General features: G+C 39.8%; 1 protein-coding gene and 1 non-coding gene across 2 annotated transcripts; one reads left to right on the top strand and one right to left on the bottom strand.

The window, feature by feature from the left end:
• Nucleotides 1-42: 42 nt before the first annotated feature.
• TTI2 (TELO2 interacting protein 2) lies at nucleotides 43-11,455 on the bottom strand. Its single transcript, XM_044660876.1, has 7 exons — nucleotides 10,698-11,455; nucleotides 7,084-7,270; nucleotides 5,279-5,371; nucleotides 4,197-4,384; nucleotides 3,971-4,114; nucleotides 1,580-1,742; nucleotides 43-147 (listed from the first exon to the last, which is right to left on the bottom strand). Exons 1-7 carry the CDS (start codon nucleotides 11,291-11,293, stop codon nucleotides 43-45), a joined length of 1,476 nt encoding a protein of 491 aa, XP_044516811.1. The 5' UTR covers nucleotides 11,294-11,455.
• A 439-nt stretch (nucleotides 11,456-11,894) lies between these two features.
• LOC123238550 lies at nucleotides 11,895-11,997 on the top strand. The gene has a single exon (XR_006505704.1). It is a non-coding gene; the product is annotated as a small nucleolar RNA U13 (small nucleolar RNA).
• The last annotated feature ends 7,038 nt before the right edge of the window (nucleotides 11,998-19,035 follow it).

The following is a 19,035-nucleotide window of genomic DNA, read 5'->3' as shown; positions in this document are numbered from 1 at the left end:
TAAGTAAAAAAAAATATTTATTTTTTTTTAATGGCAATGTGTTTAAGTTCCAGCTTGGGTTGTTTTTCCTGAAAGCTGCTGTACTTTTATGATACATTGTAGTACCTTGTCATCTTCACAGCTCTGGACAGCTTTGGCCAGCAGACTCTGAAACAGTAGAATTAAAAAAACAAACAACAAAAAAAGTCATGCTTTGATGCTTTTATCTACCCTGGTTTCTTGTTTCTCCTCTTCCATAATATCTGCAGTAGGTAGAAACAACTAAATTAACATTCTACTCTAGTTCTCAGAACGGTCAGAACAGATTCTAGTTTGATGTAGAAGTATTCCATGGGAATTTCCTTCTGTTTCATGGACAGAAGCAGCAATCATATAAATCCTTTTGAGATTAGGCCGCTAAGATGCAAGAATTTGAATACACAAATGATGAAAAACACTACCATCAGCTCTCTAAAGTTTACGTAGGTTAATAAAGTTTAAGACAAAAAAGTATATAGGTATTGAGTGAAACTTTGTTTGAGAACTGTCCACTGGGTCTGTGTATTCCAGTGGGGAACAGATTAGTAGAAAGTATATTAGACTTTACTAGTTTCAACTTACTCAGCCCACACCCAGGATTGTAGGGACCCCCTAGAAGAAGGAAAAATTGTCATGACCTAGTATTGCTTATGATATTTGCCCTTGGTAGCAGTTTTTGGGAAAGAAAAATTACTATTGAAAAGGAAGGAAAAATGATATTTAAATTTCACAAATTATTGTCCAAAATGTCTGTTACTTTTTGGCCCACAAAAAAATTGCTGTTGGTATAATCCTGCCTCCTTTTCAACTTCTGGCCTAAGATACACTTAATGTTTATAAAGAAAGGAGTCCCCAAATCCTATTGTACAATAATTTCCTTACTGGTGCCATACTTGTGAAGCCTTTCAAGGACATAGAACTTTTGAGTATACATGCAGCCCTGGTGGTGGTTGTTTTTTTTCAACCTTGGTATCAAAATAGTTTGCCAGTTTATGAATTCCACAATTTTCTTTTTACTTCTAAGTTTGACTACTTAAAAAAAAAGTTTCATGTTTACATTTTCATTTATACCCTTTTTATACAACCACATGGGTTTAGATTCTATATAGTTCTCATGTGTATTCCTTTAAGCCAGTGATTCCCAAAGTGGGTGCCACCACCCCCTGGTGGGTGCTGCAGCGATCCAGTGGGGCAGTGATGGCCAGGTGCATTTATCTTTCCTATTAATTGCTATTAAAATTTAAAAAAAATTAATTTCCAGGGGGCTAAGTAATATTTTTTCTGGAAAGGGGGCGGTAGGCCAAAAAAGTTTGGGAACCATTGCTTTAAGCCATAGTTCTGCTAATCCCTTGTCTTCTACCATGATTGAAAAGTTTCATATTCAGGGCAAGGGCAGGAGGTGAAGCAGCTGTGATTAGGGTAGTCATCAGAGTAGTAGAAAGTGAAGAGCCAGAGCTGGACGATGAGCATCTTGCTGAGTACAGTCAGTCATTTGCTTTATCACCAGAGATGAATTTTTGGAACCCAAGTGAGGTAGAATGAAGGGCTGTTTTTCACTTACTGTAACCTGCCCACAAGAGCAGTGGTCCAAGAGAACGAGACAGTCAATAGCCTTCTGTAGCAGGGCCCCCTTCACAGGCTCAGGTGTTAAGCTCTGGTCCCTTACCACGTCACAGACCATTTTTAGGAGGGCCTTCAGAAAAATTTCTAGTCTGTGGGGAATTCTAAATCCAAGAATAGAAGAAAGCAGTGGTGACCAATTTTGTCAATCATATCTAACATTAAGGGGCTTACTATGGGCCAGGTACTTTGCTAAATTCTTTATGATTATATAGGTGAGGGAACAGGCAAATAAAGTTCCATGATTTGCCCAAGGTCATATGTGGTCATTAAGCATCTCAGATTGGATTTGAACTCAGGTCTTGACTCCAGACCCAGTATTCTATCCACTGAGTCACCTAGCTGCCTATTAACTTTTATATACCTCATTTTAAGGAGGAAATGGGCATAAATGAAGTTAAGTGATTTGCCTAAAGTCACCTAGCTAGTTTGAGGCAGAGCTAAGTTTTTTGACTGTTTAGTATCACCTCACACCCGTATGTTCCCCAAACCTGATTAAATACTTGGTTGCCTAAGAAGTCAAACCAGTCCCTTCTTCCGGTTGACCCAATTGCCCCTTGGCTTGGGAATGATGGGTAGCTCCCAAATCTCAGTACCAGAGTTGTTTATAAGCTCTAGAGCTGAAAAGGTCTTAAAGATCATCTCTTCAGGGGTTCTGAACTTAATTTGTTATATTAATGTCTACCAGACCCTTTTGGCTTTACTAGTCTATGACTCCTCAACTTGAAAATTAATAAAATGATAAATTTCAGTGAAAATAAATGTACTATTTTCTCCACCCAAATTCATGGACTCCCTGAAACATTTTTTAAATAATTCTTTTATAAAAAACTTTCATATTTTGTTATAAAACTAAAAGCATGCCCAAAGAAGTTAAGTGATTTCCCTCAAAGTCATAAAGTAGAGCTGGATTCAAATTCGGGTCTTCTGATACTACTACTACTTCTATTATACCGTATTACCAGTGTTAGAATACACATGACACTGGGGTGAAGGAAAGTGTTTGGATAGATTTTAAAAGTTAATTTAATAGTAACATCAGCAAGAATCCATACTTTGGCTAATAATATGCATATCTGGCACATAGATTGGCTAATTTTTCTTAAATAGCATTATTAATTTTCCTAAGCTGTTATTTTTTCTCAAAAACTTGAGAAGCTTGAAGGGATAAAGAGCTGAACTAGGTTCAAATCCTGCCTCAATTATTAATTGACAGTGAGCAGAGGCATAGCATTTGACCTTGAACAATCAATCTGTTTCCTTCTCAGTAAAATGGGAATAAAAGAACATTTTCCTTACAAGGTTGAGGACCAAATGAGATAATGCATGTAAAGTGCTCTGCAAACTTTTAAAAGTATATCTAGATTTCAGTTAACTGAATCATATCCAAACTCAAATTTGGAATGAAAGATTCACCAACATTTATTCCATCCCTCAAAGGGTCTCCTTTACTCCAGCCATATTGACTTCACCACTTCCCACATCCCACCATGTTCATTCTGACCTCGGTGCTTTTGTGAACCTACTTCCCTGGAATCCCTCCCTTCCCTCTGTCTACTTAGATTCTTTCCATCCTTCCAAGTCCAACTCTAGACTTGCCTCCCCTGGAACCTTCTTTGTCCAATCTGCCTCCACAACTATTCTCTCACTGAATCCCCTCAGCACTAATAAGGAAGTGAGGTAAAGATCACATTCTTCTGCTCTAGGTCTATTCTCTAACTTATTTGTGTCTTCATTTTTTTTTTCCTTTAAAGGGAAACAAAGCAAGAAGACCAATATAAACAGGCTTGCAGGTTTGGCTTTAATGGGTTGGCTAGGTAGATCTATTTTAGGGTTCTCTGTCCAACTGGGTCCAGGTTAGGAATATTGGAAATATGAATTAGTGGTTAGAAAATTCAACCTAGGTCAGGAAGAGAAGACCTTGCTGTGCTGCAGTTTTCTAATTTATAAAATGAGGAACTTAAGACTTGGTGACTTGTCAGGTTTCTGGCTCTAAATCTATGACCCTTACTCTTGGGAACTTTCAAGAGAAAGGGGTGTTTAGAAAGGGGAAGCCCTTGATACAGAAGGACAAGAAATAAAGGTAGCTAGTATCAGCCTGAAAATAGGTCCATTCACTCCACACATAATTCAGAAATCTCTTTACAACTTCTTAACATTACATTGAGTACTTCTCATTTCAAACACTTAGAATTCTGAACTCTTAAGTGATATATAGTAAAATTTTAAAGTTGTAGACACTTCAGGGTATAGTTCTAGGGAAATGAAGGCTAGAGGTTTCCTAGAAAAGAGAATATGAATAAGTAAAAGCGCTTCTTTCTGGTTCTTATACCTTGGCCAACAATGCTGGATGGTAAGTTTAAGAGTTTCCAATATCCTTAGCCTGGCCTCCTCCTCAGGTCCATCATAGACTTCCAGGTATCCAATAATCACTTGCTCCAGTCTTTTCAAGTGCCTCACTGTCAAGATCCCCAGCCTAAAATGAGAATCAGTGTTGTAAATGATGATAGTAATTACTGACATTTATCACAATTAAGGCCAGTGGCCCAGGGGCTCACCTCTCTATAAACGAAGGCAGGTTCTTGGCATAGGTTCTTCGAAGGAGGATACGGTACTCTGGCTCCATATGGGTCAGAATCAATTGTAGCACATCATCACAGGGTCCCATGGGTCTGGGTTCAGGTGCCTTCCACTGTAGGGGCCTCTCTAGGACAGGAAACAGGACCAGCAGACACTCTAACACTGCCTGAAATGAGAGAAGGAAAGATGGCAACAAGCCTGTATCCATTTCTTTCTTGACACTTGTGGAATAGTCCATAACATAGGAAGGCTCTAGGAATGTTCTCATGCTATGGAAGTAGGAGAAAAAATTTTACAATAGGATCTTTTTGGTAATTTTAGTTATATAAGACCTCTTGAAGGAGATCTGAGATGGTTCTGATTTGTAACAAACTACAGTAGGGTAACTATTCTAGCAAATCCGGGACATGACCAAGCCTATCTACCTACCTGATCTTCCTTCTTTTCCTTCCCTTCTTTCTTCCCTTCTCCTTGCCTTTTTCCCCACTCTGGTTGGCATGGGAGTTTGGATCTGTTTCAGACTAAGCCATTTGTGCCCTCTCACCTCTACTCCCTTAGGTAAACTTGTGGCTCCAGCTCTGGGGTTTTACCCTCTGTCTCTTGGCCCTCCTAAATTCAAAGAGATCTATCACCTCAGCTACCCTGGTAGCAGAGATTAGACCATTTGCAAAGATAGAAGTGAGGTCAGATGAACAAAGAAAATATTTCTTAATCTTTATTTGTTCATGGATAAAAAAATATCAACTTTTGTTTCAATTACATTCCTTCAACTGCCCCTAAGAAAGTGACAAGTGGCTGCCCTGACAGGTGTATGACCATGAACCTTTGAGGAGAATTTTGAATGTGGCTAACTCCTTGCATTTATAGATTTTCACTAGTCAGTTGGCACCTGGATTTTCAAAATCAAAGTGGGAACAACTTTTAGTTATTCATAACCTGGACTAGATATAAATAGAATCCAAAATGGAATTATCTGCCATTTATTTCTACTTCTCCTTCATACTACCTTTAGTCTGCATTTGAAAAACCCAGATTTAGGCTTAGAAGCAACTACAGTTACCTGGATAAGGTCGGGTTCTGGTGTGTACAGATGATTGAATAGGGCATGGTAGAGGACCTGAGCTCTGTTAAACTGGCGCAAATCAGCAGCTGGCTGCAGGGAAACAGAGAACCCAGTGAGAGGAGAGGGGGCTTCAAAGGGAGTTATGTGCAATCTTTAAGCTTTTTTCCCATACTGCAGTGACTATTATTTACTTGAGCTCCAATTATTCAATCTAAAACTATGGAGGCTACTTTTGATTCTGTCTTGTAGAACCTTGTTTTATGGAAATCAAACACACATATTTTAAGTATATGCAATTGGCAATTGAAAAAAATAATGTAAAATAAAATAAAATTTTATATTATGCACTAAATTACAAAAATAATTGCACATAAAACAAAAATAAAATAATAAGCTAAACCTGCACCATTTCTCCAAGTGGCATAAAGTCTTGCAACAATTTGTCCAATCATGTTCATTCTTGATCTGAGAAGCATTATGTTGTTTTGCACCAAATATTAGCTCCTGCATCATTCTTTGTCCACAGTTTATGCTTGTAACAATTGTGTCTTGGTCAGAGCAGTTTTCTTCTCTTTGTTCCATTAATACTATTTAGTTATTAATAATGGCCTCACAGTATGAGTAGTGATGCCGGTAGCTTACTTAGGCTGATAAGCCTAAGAAAAATTGCAGAACGCGTAGGTATATTCATATAAGAAATATTTATCAAATAATGACTTTCTCCAAGGGTCTTGGAACATATTGGTTGCATAAAACAACATCCTCCTGTATAGTGAATCTGAACCGTAAAGAGTTTTTAGAGGTCATCTATGCCATACCCTAATTTTACAGAAAGGAGGAATCTCAGTTCTGAAGAAATGCTTTGCCAAAGTCACAAAGCTAGTTTATATCTGGCCAGGGTTTGAACCTAGGTCTACTGACTTCCAGTCAATTTGGCAACATCACACTGCCACCATCTTTTCAGGTCATTGTATTACTTGTGATTACTGCTAATTCATCAGGTGGGCAGGGAAATAAGATTGACTTGTTTAAATTTCATCCCATAGCAAAAAAATATTTAGAGCTATATTAGGGGCCTAACTGGTCATCCAGTCCACACTACTCATTTTATAGATGAGGAAGCTGAGGCCTAAAGAAATGAAATGACACTTTTTAGGTTCCCAAAGGTATTAAATTAAACCCAAGTTCCTTTGATTCCAAAATCCAGTACTTTTTTCATAGTAACATGCTGCTTTATAGATCTTAACAGCTCTATGAAATGGTTGGATATAGATTGTAATTATTGTAGAAAACAAAAAGGTGATTTTTATGATGTAATGAAAAGAACACTGGATTTGGAATCATGAGATTGTGGATTTAAAGTTGAATGGGAGGTTCATTAAGTTCCTCCCTTTCATTTTACAAATGAGGAAACCAAGACATAAAGAGGTTCACTGATTTGCCTGAGCTCACATACTGTGCCTGTGGCTGGATTCAGACCCAGGGCTTCCTGAGGCCCAAGTCCGGCATCCCAGCTGCCAGGCCCTGCTGCCTTAACAAGTCAGAAGCCTTTGGCTGGATGAGTCAACTTCTCTGAACCTCATTTTTAAGATAGAAGGTAAGGATTAAAAAAAATATATCATCATGACTACAGAAAGAAAGAAAAGAAGCATCATCCAAGAGAGTAGTCGTAATCTCCTAGTGAAGGAAGGACTTACGATGATTATAACCACACAGACCCATTAAAGAATCTTCTTGGACTACTATTAAGGAGGACTGAGAACTGTCTAGCAGTTGTCGTGGGACCCCTGGAAATGGCTTACCACATTGAGCACAATGTGATGGAGGCAGCGCACCCCCAAAATTTTGTTCTCTGTTTGGTAGTCATCTGAGATGAGCAGGGAGGGAGGAAGGCTCCTTTCCAAGTGATGACTCAGCCAGGGTCTTGTGACATGATGCAGAGTCCATGAAAATACATGTTTGGTGGCAGGGTTGTTCTTCCAGGATTCCCTAGAGAGGCAGAAATCAATCTCATGGCAAGAAAAAACCAAAGGGTTCTCTGTAAAACACACTCTTTCTGTTGCTGAACAAAAGAAAGATACAAATACACCAAACACCTTCTTCCTATCCCTAATACACTTTATCTCTAATTGGATAACTTGGGCACTCTGAGCTGGTCTTGAATGAAATAACATCTTTCCACTTCTCAAAAGTGCTGGAGTGTGAAGACTAAGTGGTCCATTACATTTTTCTGCTGCCACTAGATGCTACATAAATGTCTGTACATAAATTATATATGGTGCTAAAAAAAATCTCAATTCATTTTTCCCTAGGAGTAAAGTGAATAATTAACTCTTATTTTTACATTTTTTCCTCCCTATATTAGCAAATGTTTTATTATAAACATATCCCTTCAAACCAGTAGGAAGATGACAGGGCCACAGATCATGAGCTGGAAGACAAGTAAGAGGTCATCTAGACCAACCCATTTTACAGATTTTACTGATACCAAAGTAACTTGTCTGAAGCCACAGACCTAGTACATAGCAGAACTAGGATTTGAACTAAAGTCTTATAACTCTGTTTTCAGCCTTCTTTCCAATGTATCACTTTGCCTCAATTTAGGAAAATAAAGAAAAGTAAGAAGCCTTTTTATGATTTCACCTTGAATAAATGAATTTACTTCAATTTTACCCTAGCTTTTCCCCCCTTAAATATATGGTTGTTGGGACATATTGCAGCTTAATATTTTTTACATGTAACAGAAATAGGCTTAATAATTAATAATTCTAAAAATCTAAATCAAACCCTGAAAAATTATTTTGAAAATATACATATTTATGATAGACTATTTTTCATTTTTAAAAGGATTACATAACATATCTGCCCTATAAAGGCAAATAATGCTAGTGCATATAAAACATTAACTGGGCAAAAACAAGAGGCATCTGGGTTGGGTCAGGATCGTACAGGTCAAATGTCCTTATTATTCAGTCTCTCAGTTGTGCCCAACTCTTTGTGTTCCCACAAACCATTGCTATTCATGGGGTTTTCTTGGCAAGAATGCTAGAGTGGTTTGCCATTACCTTCTCTAGGGGATCCAGTGGATCTTTTGTCAGGCAATCAGAAGTTACATCACACAGCTAGGAAGTTTCTAAGACTGGATTTTGAAGTCAGATCTTCCTGATCTCAGGCCCAGCACTCTACTGTCACCTAGCTGCCAGAACTGGTTATTAATTGCCCTAAACTCATCAAAATAGCTACAGGGCAGGAAAAAGTACATAAAATAATTTTCCCTTTCAATTATTTCTATTATTTTATCTTTTGACTTAAATAGAAACATACAAAGGGCAGGCCATTATAATAATCAAATTACGTTTTTTTGTAATGAAAAATCAGTAGCCTAAAGTATTATTTAATATAAACTGCAATATTTCAGAGTGGTGAGTGTTGATGGTGTAAGTTATAATTACAATGTGCATATTATATCTGGGGAACAAAATGCAAAATGCTTTTTGATCAAATGTCTGCTATATAAAGATGAATAAATAATTGCTCGAGAGTTAAATAACAATACAAAATGAAAAGAGGAGCCTATGTCATAATGGGACATGATTTAGTGACACAAATAGCACATATCATGAGTTCAGAGTAGGAAAAATAGACCTGACCAGTTTTCCAGACAGTACTTCATGCCTCCAAGGCTGGGGAAGTTTACTAGCTCCTAAAAAAATTCATTTCAATTTGGGAAAGATAATTTGAATTGTTAAGAAGCTTGCCATAACTTATGAGGCAGACATGGCACAGTGGAGAGACAGCCAAACTTGAAGCCAAGGAGACTAAGTGTCTTGGACACATACAAGCTGTGACTGGGCAAGTTTCTTCAACTCACAAGAAAATTCTCTAAGATTGAGAAGATGTAAGCAGAAAATGGTGTCAATTTGCATATATAGAGGGAAGTTCCTCATCCAAGAGTCCCTTCTATCAATGAAATCTCTTTGAAGCTTCTACCTACCACTACCAGTTCTGCTCTCTGTAGACCTAAGAATAATGTAACAAACAATTAAATTTACGTTTAAAAAAAAAAAAAAGCAATTTTTAGTCTTTCATGTGGCAGCCTCAGAAAGGAATCAGGAGAACTGGGCTCTAGTCTTATTCCTGCCCTGCAACTAGCTGAGAAAATCACTTAAAAAGAACAGTTATAATGTAACATGTTTCCCTGCATTTGGAGAAGATGGGGGGGGGGGGCAATAGTACATAAAGTTGTATACAGTACTGTCTGTGGTCACTGTATCTCTGGGTTTTGTTTGACTGTTTTTCTTTGTTACAAAGGAGATTTCAGTTGGGTGAGGGGGAAGAGATGAATAACACTCTCAGAAGTTATTATTAGCAACAGCTAGGTGGCTTAGTGGATAGAAAGAGGATCAGGCCTGGAGTTGGAAAGACCTGGGTTCAAATTTCACTTCCAACACTTCCTAGCTGTGTAATCCTGGACAAATCACTTAACCCCATTTACCTAACCCTTGCCTTTTTGACCTAGAGTTGTTACTAAGCCAGGAGGTAGGAGTTCTTTTTAGAAGTTATATAAAATCAAAAGGCACCTATACAAAATTTTTTAAATTAAAAGAAATCAATTTCACTGAGCTCTGGTTTCCACATCTACAAAATACTAACAACCTACATTTCTAAATCTAGTATGGACAGTAGCTGTGTGACCCTGGGCAAATCATTTAACCGTTGTTTGTCTCTGTTTCTCATCTGTAAAATGGGGGTTAATATGAGAACTTACCTTCTAGAATTGTTGAGGATCAAAGGAGATCTTTGTAAAGAACTTAGCACATAGTAGGCACTCTATTCCTTTCCCTTCTCTCACATCTAATTCAGTTCCCTCCCCAGGGATGAGGTATGCTGGAAGGAGCTCAGACTTGGAGAGGAGGAGAGACCATTGAGTGAATCCTGACTGTCCCACTCTAACATTGTGATGTTGGGCACTTAAACTCTGTAAAATGAGGATAATGCTATTTGCCCAAACCTCTTTACAAGACTGTTGTGAGGAAAGCACATTCTGACCTTTAACAAAATTAACTCGCATTTATAAGGAGCTGTAAGGTTTCCAAAGCATTTCACAAATATTATCTCATTTTATCCTTCTTTACGCATATAAGAATAGCTAATATTTAGGTAACACTTACTATGCACACCAGGTACTCTGCCAACTGCTTCATTTGATCCTCACATCAACCCTGAGAGGTGGGTGCAATGATTATCCCCATTTTGCAGGTGCAGAAACGGAGACAAACAAGTTTAAGTGAATTGCAAAGCATTTGAACTTAGGTCTTCCAGACTCCTGGCCCAGCACTCTATCCGCTGTGCCAATTAGTTAGCTGCCATCCAAGCTTCTACAATGATTCCAACCTGAGGTAGCCACCGTACTCACTTGTTCAGTTCAGGTTTGAGAAGACCCATCACCGCCGTGAACCTGCCTGCCTGGTCCTCAGTTTCTCCTCGGAGAAATTCTGCCACCGACCCACAGTTCGTAACTCTTAGTAGCAAGGCCAGCACCTCTTGGGCCACTTTCTGGGACTCGGGGCTGGTCCACGGCTGCTCCTGGCTGTGGGTGACCGAGAAGAGGTAGATGTATGGGGCAGCAAGGCGCAGCGCGGGCATCACAGCTGACGGACCCAGAGAGTCTTTGGCAGCTTCTACTCTCTCAAGCAGCCGAAGGAACACAGCCCCGACGGAGGCTGCTCGCTCTGCCCCTCGGGTCTCAGGGGAGCCGCGGAAATCCTCTTCTTTGGGTGGGGTCGCTTTGCCAGACAAAGTTCGGGCCACCTGCTCCAGCGCTTGGGGCATCGCAGGGTCCCTCTGCAAGAGCTCGGGCCAATCTGCTGCTCCTATGAGGGCGTCCAGCTCCTGGACCACTGGATCCTGGGTCGCCCCGTCCGCGCCAGGTGAGTCCTGACAAGTGAGTTGCAGCAGGAGGCCAGAGAATGTCTGCCCGGCGGAGGGTGTGCCCTGGCTCTCCAGTTCCATGCTGCAGGTGCGCGGGGAGGAAGACCAGGGGATATGTCCAGAGGGTGGGTGGGACAGAAGCGTCCAAGCACCAAGTGAGGTGCAGGAAGCAGCTCCGCACCCAACCAGTCAAAAAACGAGGAGAAAGAAACCTCGGATGTAGGGTAAGGGCAGCAGTCACTGCCTGCCTGCCCCCATCTTCCCTGTTCCAGGATCTGGAAAGAAGAACTCACCTTTTCTCCGGCCCCGGGTTGCGGCCGACCTCCTTCTCCAGCACCTAGGTTTGGAATAACCAATGCCGTAAAGCACCAGCCGGCTTCTTCCAGTACAGTCGCAAGGCTCAACCACGCCTCCTTCCTGGCTCGGAGAAAAGCAAGTAGAGGGGCGGAGTGTCTGATAGAATATATTTGCATGCGTAATTATTTCCTATCTTCGCGGAGTCTTCCTTTTTAACCCTCATCATATTAAGATGAAAGATGTAGGAAAGCTTCATAGCAAAGATTTCGTTCGGTAGAAGCTCTAGCACTGTCGAATTCTTAGTAATTATTGGAGCGATGAAGTCGTGCTCAGCATAAAGTCAATGGCGGACTCTGAGGTCTGTTTCTGATTGAACAGTTTTTAGATCCTTCTGGTTCATACAAGTGATGACTGGGATTTCACGCGTATGTGTGAGATGTGCCGCCCTCACCTTTCTTGTTACGCATAGGTACATTACCCGTCTGATTCCGAACCAGAACCTTTTTTTTCTTAATTCCTCCTGCAAAATACCGCAGGTAAGGTATCATAAGAATAAGTATCTTATAACTTTGTGTTGATCTTTGGAAATTCAAGAAATTATGCAGTTATGAGATTTTTCTTTTTCTAATTCTGGATTTTTTTCCCATTAAAGTAACTTTGTACATGTAGGATGTAATATACACGTTAGTGTTATCTGTAACTAAGTGGATTTAAAAACGTTACTTTCTTTTGAAATAACAAACATATCGTAAGTTTATGTTTCAAATAATCACGAATTATAATGGTGAGTGGTATTATTTTGCCTGTGTCTGGCTGGCGTAATACGCTGGACTCTAAAATGTCTTAACTTGTAGCGACGTTGTTTTGATTAAAGGAAATGAAAATCTGATTTCACAAAGACAATGTAGTTGGAAAAGGGAGAAAACTAGGTTATGTCATATTACGAAAATAGTTTTGACCTTCTGGCCCCCCGGAAAAGGTCTCTTGAGACTCTCGAGGACCGCAGTTTGGAAAATGCGCACTGGTACATTTTCATACGTTATCGCACAAATGAAACATCCAGACGGGAAAAGTTTATGGAACTGAGAAAGGAACCGGGAAAGAAGGACGTGAAATTTCTTACCTTCTCAGGGAGAAGGGAGGGTAAGGAGGGATAGAAAGAATGTGGATCCCAACATGTTAGAAAACGAACGCCAAAAAATTTTTTTACATGTAAGTAGCCGAAAAATTACAAATTAAAAACAGAAAAGGAAAGAAGGGCTTGGGAGAACTGGAGAAGACGGAGACTAGTCTGACCGGCGTTTTTGTAAACACTATTTGCCCCCAGGCACTATACTAATATCTGGGGATACCAAGAAATGTAAGCTATCATTACCCCTGCCCTTAAATAACATACATTCTAATGGTGAGATCCCAACTATGTACAGGGAAGATTTATTTAGAATCCAGGGAAGGTAATATGTGAGAAGAAGGCATTAACAGCTGAGGAATTGAGAACACACCCCTGCAGAAGATGGGACTTAGAAGCTGAGTTTTGAAGCAAGGGAAGACTTCCCATACACCCTTTTTGTGTCTAATTGGCTTTTGGGTCTGTACCTCCATAAAGTTTAAGAATTTCCCCGTTGGTAAAGGAAAGGGCTGGATTAGATTAGATGTCTGAAGTCCAATAGTCCATATGGTTCTTTGATCCTTAATGTCTCTTCCAACAGCCACATAGTTTTCATTCACCTCCCACTCACTAGATGTAGGAGGAAATTTACCAATTATGACCAACAGATGGCAGCGGAGACCCCAAGAAAAGCTAAGGCAAGCTAAGGCTGTTTCACAGCAAAGCAGAGACAAGAGGTGTGTGAAAACAAGACAACCAAAAGCATCTTACAGCTTCCAAATAGTGTTTTATCTACTCATAGTTCATTACCTGAAAACCTTTGTGCAAATAAAAAATCCACACAATATAGTATGGAGTCCCACTTTATCCAGTTCTCATCCTTGAACTTTTGTAGGACTTAGTTTGACAGTACTCATCTTTTGACTTGTTTTGTCTTATTTTCTTAAAAATTCCTGCTAATGTGTATTTATTTATTGATGCCTACTGTCTGTAGGACACTTGATATGAGGTCTTTGAGCATGAGACCTTAAGAGTGAAAAGACATGAGTTCAAATTTGAGTTCTGACTCTGGGGAAGTTAGTTTTCCTCTGGAAGTCTCAGTTTCTTCCTCTGTAAAATAGAGGAGTAAGGGTGAGGTGGAGAAGGGGGGCCAGGCTTTATGTTCTGCACTTTACAAATATTGTCACAACAATCCTTTATTATCAACATTTTATAGTTGAGGCAAACAGAGGTTAAGTGATTTGTCCTGGGTGACACAGGTAGTCAGGGCCTGAGTCTAGATTTGAAATCTGCTTCCTAACTCCAGGCCCACTGCTCTGTCTACTGCACCACCTGGCTGGGTTGGACTGGGAGGAGAGACTTTGAATCATATATGATTCAGGCCTAAAGGGCTCAAAATGAGCAGACTCTTTTTAAAAAAAAAATTTTAAACTCTAATATCTTTATATATATATATATATCCTTCTATATCGATTTTTATTTTGCTACAGGGCTAGGGAATGGGGGTTAAGTGACTTGCCCAGGGTCACACTGCTAGGACCTGTCTGAGGCCAGATTTGAACCCAGGACCTCTTGTCTCTAGGCCTGGCTCTCAATCCACTGAGCCATCCAGCTGCCCCCATGAGCAGACTCTTAATTGACTCCTGAATGGAAAGAGCTGATAATCCATTGAATGTACAAAAATTGTAATTGTTCTTCTATCTCTTTCTTCCTCGATGCTCTCTTGGTATCATGTAACTGCAGTGGAGGATGGTGGAGGAAGAGGAGGAGGAGAAGGAAGAATCCTCCTCTGTCCCATGTGAATATGGCACCTTGCCAGTGATCTAAACTAGGTGCTATAAACCCCTGCCTGCTGTTATCCCCTTCCATGTTAGTTCTTTCCTGATCTTAAGTGATGGAGCATCAGCTCTAAGGTGGCCATATTCAGGATAGAAGGCAACCTTGTAAGTGTGAAAGGACCGGAAGAATCTGGGTTGAAGACAATTGGAAGCAGAGGGAGTTTCTACATTAGAGAAGAGAACTGCTGACGTGGGGATTGGCCCAAGCTTAGCCTGTTTTAACAACAGCTATATACTGGGAATCATTTGGATAATGTCCAACTGATGCAAAATTTCAAATGTCTAATTAGTAGTTTTGAAAACTGCTTTATGTTCTGATTATATTTGCATTCTAACAATTGTAATAGTAGTTGTAAGTTACTGAATTCTGTTTTCATAATTCACTTTAATGTGACTCTTTTATGCTTAGTATTCCTTTGTGTGGAAGAAGAAATTATCCCTCCCATATCCAGATGCATACTGTAGATTGAGTACCCTTTTTGCTTCCCTCCTTTTGCTGATGCCCTCCCCACCCCCACTTGTGAGCCATAATCTAGTTTACTCTAATTAAAATTATTTTGGGGATTATTGTGGTGGGGGATTTAACAAGCCAACGAGGACAAAGAGAGATCCCCCTTCTCACTAGAGGCAGGCTCCATAGGACTAAATCTGGTCCAAATTGGACCAGATCCTGGGCACCAGGATGAATGCTCAGCTCCTTTAAACCAAACCCAGTGCTCCCTTTCAAGGCTAGAAATGGGAGAGGGACCTCTTTTGTTTTTGAGGGACTGATTCCAATCAATTCCCAAGTATTTAGTCCCCTTTTAGGGGAGCCTTGAATGTGTTCGAAAGGACAGTTCTTTACTTAGTTATTTTTTTAACTAAGCTTGCTTGTCCAATTTATTGTGTTATATGTGTTTGAAATTCTATTAGGCTTGGCAAAAATCCATTAGGGAAATTTTAGGTGCCCTGTAGTGCAGAGACATGGAAGAAATTCTGGCTGGAGCCCCAGTGGCATCACTTTTGTGTGCAGGGAAACCTGAGAAATTTCTGCATGCCCTGTGTGAAAGGGACAACTGGAAATTTTTTCCAGGTTTCTGTTTGGATCACCTTATGACCAAAGGGAATCATGGAAGAATTTCTAGCTTTTGCAGGTTCACCTCCTTGAAAGCAGTTCCTCTCAAGACTTGATGTGTAACTTGTATAGTATTTTGTCCCTCCAACAGCCTGATTTTTGGTTGTCTAATCCCATTAGTGACCAATATGGCAATATGTTGTTGGTAATTTAAGTACACTTTGTTGTTTTGGATCAGTGGTTCCCAAACTTTTTTGGCCTACTGCCCCCTTTCCAGAAAAAATATTACTTAGCACCCCCTGGAAATTAATTTTTAAAAATTTAATAGCAATTAATAGGAAAGATATATGTATTAATGTTTCTACCTTAGAAACACTGAACTTTGAAATTATGAAACTACTTTCAAAGTTCAATGTTTCTAATTTACACCTTTCTTTACTATATTTTACGAAAAAGGTAGAAACATTAATACATATATCTTTCTTATTAATTGCTATTAAAATATAAAAAAATTAATTTCCAGGGGACACTAAGTAATATTTTTTCTAGAAAGGGCGCCGCGGCGGTAGGCCAAAAAAGTTTGGGAACCACTGTTTTAGATGAATGAAGAGCAGTAGCAGCCTTTTCTCTCTAGTATAGAATCATTCCCCTATATAGTCATCCAAAAATCTACTTCTCAACTTCTAACAGTAATGTGTGTGTTAGAGGGTTGGATGTGGTGACGAGAGCTAGTTACTCCCCCTTGTTTAGGCTTTGCTGCTCTTTACCAGAGAGCCTCCCTTCCCTAAGATTTTCGAGTGAGTTTATCTCTGGTGGAAGAGAGCGGAGAGGAGGGAAAGAGTTTTCTTTACCAATCTTTTGAAGGAAGACAATGGGAAGAGGAGGTTGCTGAGGTGACCAACTCTGCAATACTAGTTCTTACCTTACAGCCCTTTTCCACCCAAAGGCACTAGAATCTCATTTGTTTAGAATTGGCGGGGATCCACATTGTCCCATGCTCTGGAGAATCTATAAAAATATGAATCAATAAAATCTCTTTTGTTCAGCTCCTAGTCCATATTTTTCCAGTAAAGGTGCCAGCAGTTATAAAAATTTATCTCTTTCTCATCCTGTGTACATTTGCCTCTGCTTCAGTTGCCTTTGAGCAATGAAAGATGTAAGAATCTATAATGCAAGAGTCCCTCAGAAACAGAAGAGCTCCTCCACTTTCCCATATCTAGCCTTGAGAAGGACTGCTGGGCTAGGTTTAAAGGAGAGGGAGGGGGAGCAGTTAGGTGGCTCAGTGGATTGAGATCCAGGCCTAGAGAAGGAGGGTCCTGGGTTCAAATATGACCCCAGATACTTCTTAGCTGGATGACCCTGGACAAGTCACTTAACCCCTATTGCCTACCCTTACCATTCTTCTGCCTTGGAGCAAATACATAGCATTTATTTGGAGATAGAAAATAAGGGCTTAAAAGAGAGAAAAAAGAGTAAGACTAGATGTACAGTAATCGAAATTGACTTTGAAGAAATAAAGAGAGACACTTTGGGGACAAATGTATTCTGTTCCAGGGAGGGGAGAGAGAAAATGGAATCTTTGTTTTGCATGTACCCCTTTGGATATGTACAAGAAAAACCAGGATCTGTTCCGACTTGCCTCTGTGTAACTTCCAGGAAGATGGGCTGATGAGGTCAGGGGGAAGGGGATGGTAGGAGCCAGCAGGTGACAGCAGACAAGACTGGCCTCGGAGCTCAGAAGGTTCGGCTCTCCTCATGTCACGGCATCTAGCACAATGCCCTGCACAGAGTGGGCTCCCAATAAAGGTTTGCTGGCTTGTGATGACAAGTGGTGGACAAGTCACTAAACCTGTTTGTTTAATGGGTCAAAGGCTCTCCTGTTGGGCTTTCAGGGAAAGCCCTCAGGTTCTTTTTGTTTGTTTTGTTTTATTTTTGTTTTCTTCTCTCCTTTGACCATTTTGTTTTCTTATTCAGAGGTCCATATATTTACTTGTTAACTGCAGGCTTTATTATTTTTGTATTTCTGTTTTTATGATCAGTATTGTGGTTAGGCTCCTTGGCCTCTTTGGAATAATTTTCAAAACAAAAAAACACATAGATGATTTCAAAGGTTCAACTTTTACTTTCACAGGAATCCCTTCTATAACATTCTCAACAACTGGTTGTCTAGCCTCTGCTCGAAGATTTTTGGTGATGAGAAACTCACTATCTCTTAAAAGTTGCCCATTCTTCTTTGAGGCAGTTCTTTAGCTTGAGGTGATCTGCCTTCTAAATTCTATGATCCTTATTGTTAGTTTTTTTTTTCCTTCTCCTCCTCCTTCCCTTCCCTTCCATCTTAGACTCAATAGTGTGTATTGGTTCCAAGGCAAAAGAGTGGTAAGGGCTAGGCAATGGGTGTTAAGTGACTTACCCAGGATCACACAGCTAAGAAATGTCTGAGGCTAGATTTGAACCTGGAACCTCCAGTGTCTGGGCCTGACTCTCAATCCAGTGAGTCACCCAGCGGCCCCCCCCCCTTTTTTTCTTCTTCTATCTGCTTTTCTGCAAATTTGACTCTTTGGTCCTTGCCCCCACTTCAGGGGTCAAGCATAACAGATGTGATGGGATGAAAAGTGTTGGATTTGGAGTCAAGTAGGCCTGGGGGTGAATACTGCCTCTGCCTCTCTCAGACTATGTGGCCTTGGGAAAGTTATTTATTAACCTTTTTAGGGTCTCAGTTTCCTCATCTGTAAAATGAGGTGACTGAATTAGATTACCCCCTATGAATCCCATCTTGCTTTAAATTTGTGATCCTAAAATCTCATCTTTCTTTCACTTGATAAACCCCAAACACTTGAAAATAGCTAGGTATCTGATCTTGTGGTTGTTGAGTCATTTCAGTGTTGTCCAACTCTTTGTGACCCCATTTAGGGTTTTCTTGACAAAGATACTGGAGTGGTTTGCCATTTACTTCTCCAACTCATTTTACAGATGAGGCAAACAGGGTTAAGTGACTTGCCCAGGATCATACAACTAAACTCAGATCTTCCTGACTCCTGCTCTCCATTGTGCCTCGTAGCTGGCCTTACCAGGCCTTCTTTTTTAATGGCTAAATAACCCTAATTGCATTCTCTGACCTTGTCTCCAATCTCTTCTTTTCCTAGGCAGACTCTCCCAATCTAAACAATATAAATACCCTTGGTGAATTAACAAGAGACAATCATGCCCTTCCCACACACTTAGATGCTCATATACACATTCCTACAACCATATACACTCACAAATGTACATACATTCCTATGTATGGACTCAGGATTTACTACATTTATCCTTTTTTGCCCTGCTTTGGTGTGTATGAAGTCTGGCTGGTCACACTATTCCATCATCTAAAAAAAAAAAGAATAAAATATCAAAATAATTCATAAAATACATACATATGTAATATAATTAAAATATAATGTATAAATATATATTTATATGTAATACATATACAATAATTTATATATGATATATAATAAAACATATAAATTTAAGAACAAAAATCTAC

The sequence above is a fragment of the Gracilinanus agilis genome, chromosome 2 (assembly GCF_016433145.1).
Source record: "Gracilinanus agilis isolate LMUSP501 chromosome 2, AgileGrace, whole genome shotgun sequence".
Lineage (NCBI taxonomy): Eukaryota > Metazoa > Chordata > Mammalia > Didelphimorphia > Didelphidae > Gracilinanus > Gracilinanus agilis.
Note: the sequence above shows the minus strand (reverse complement) of the source record. Positions and strands in the feature narration are given on the sequence as shown.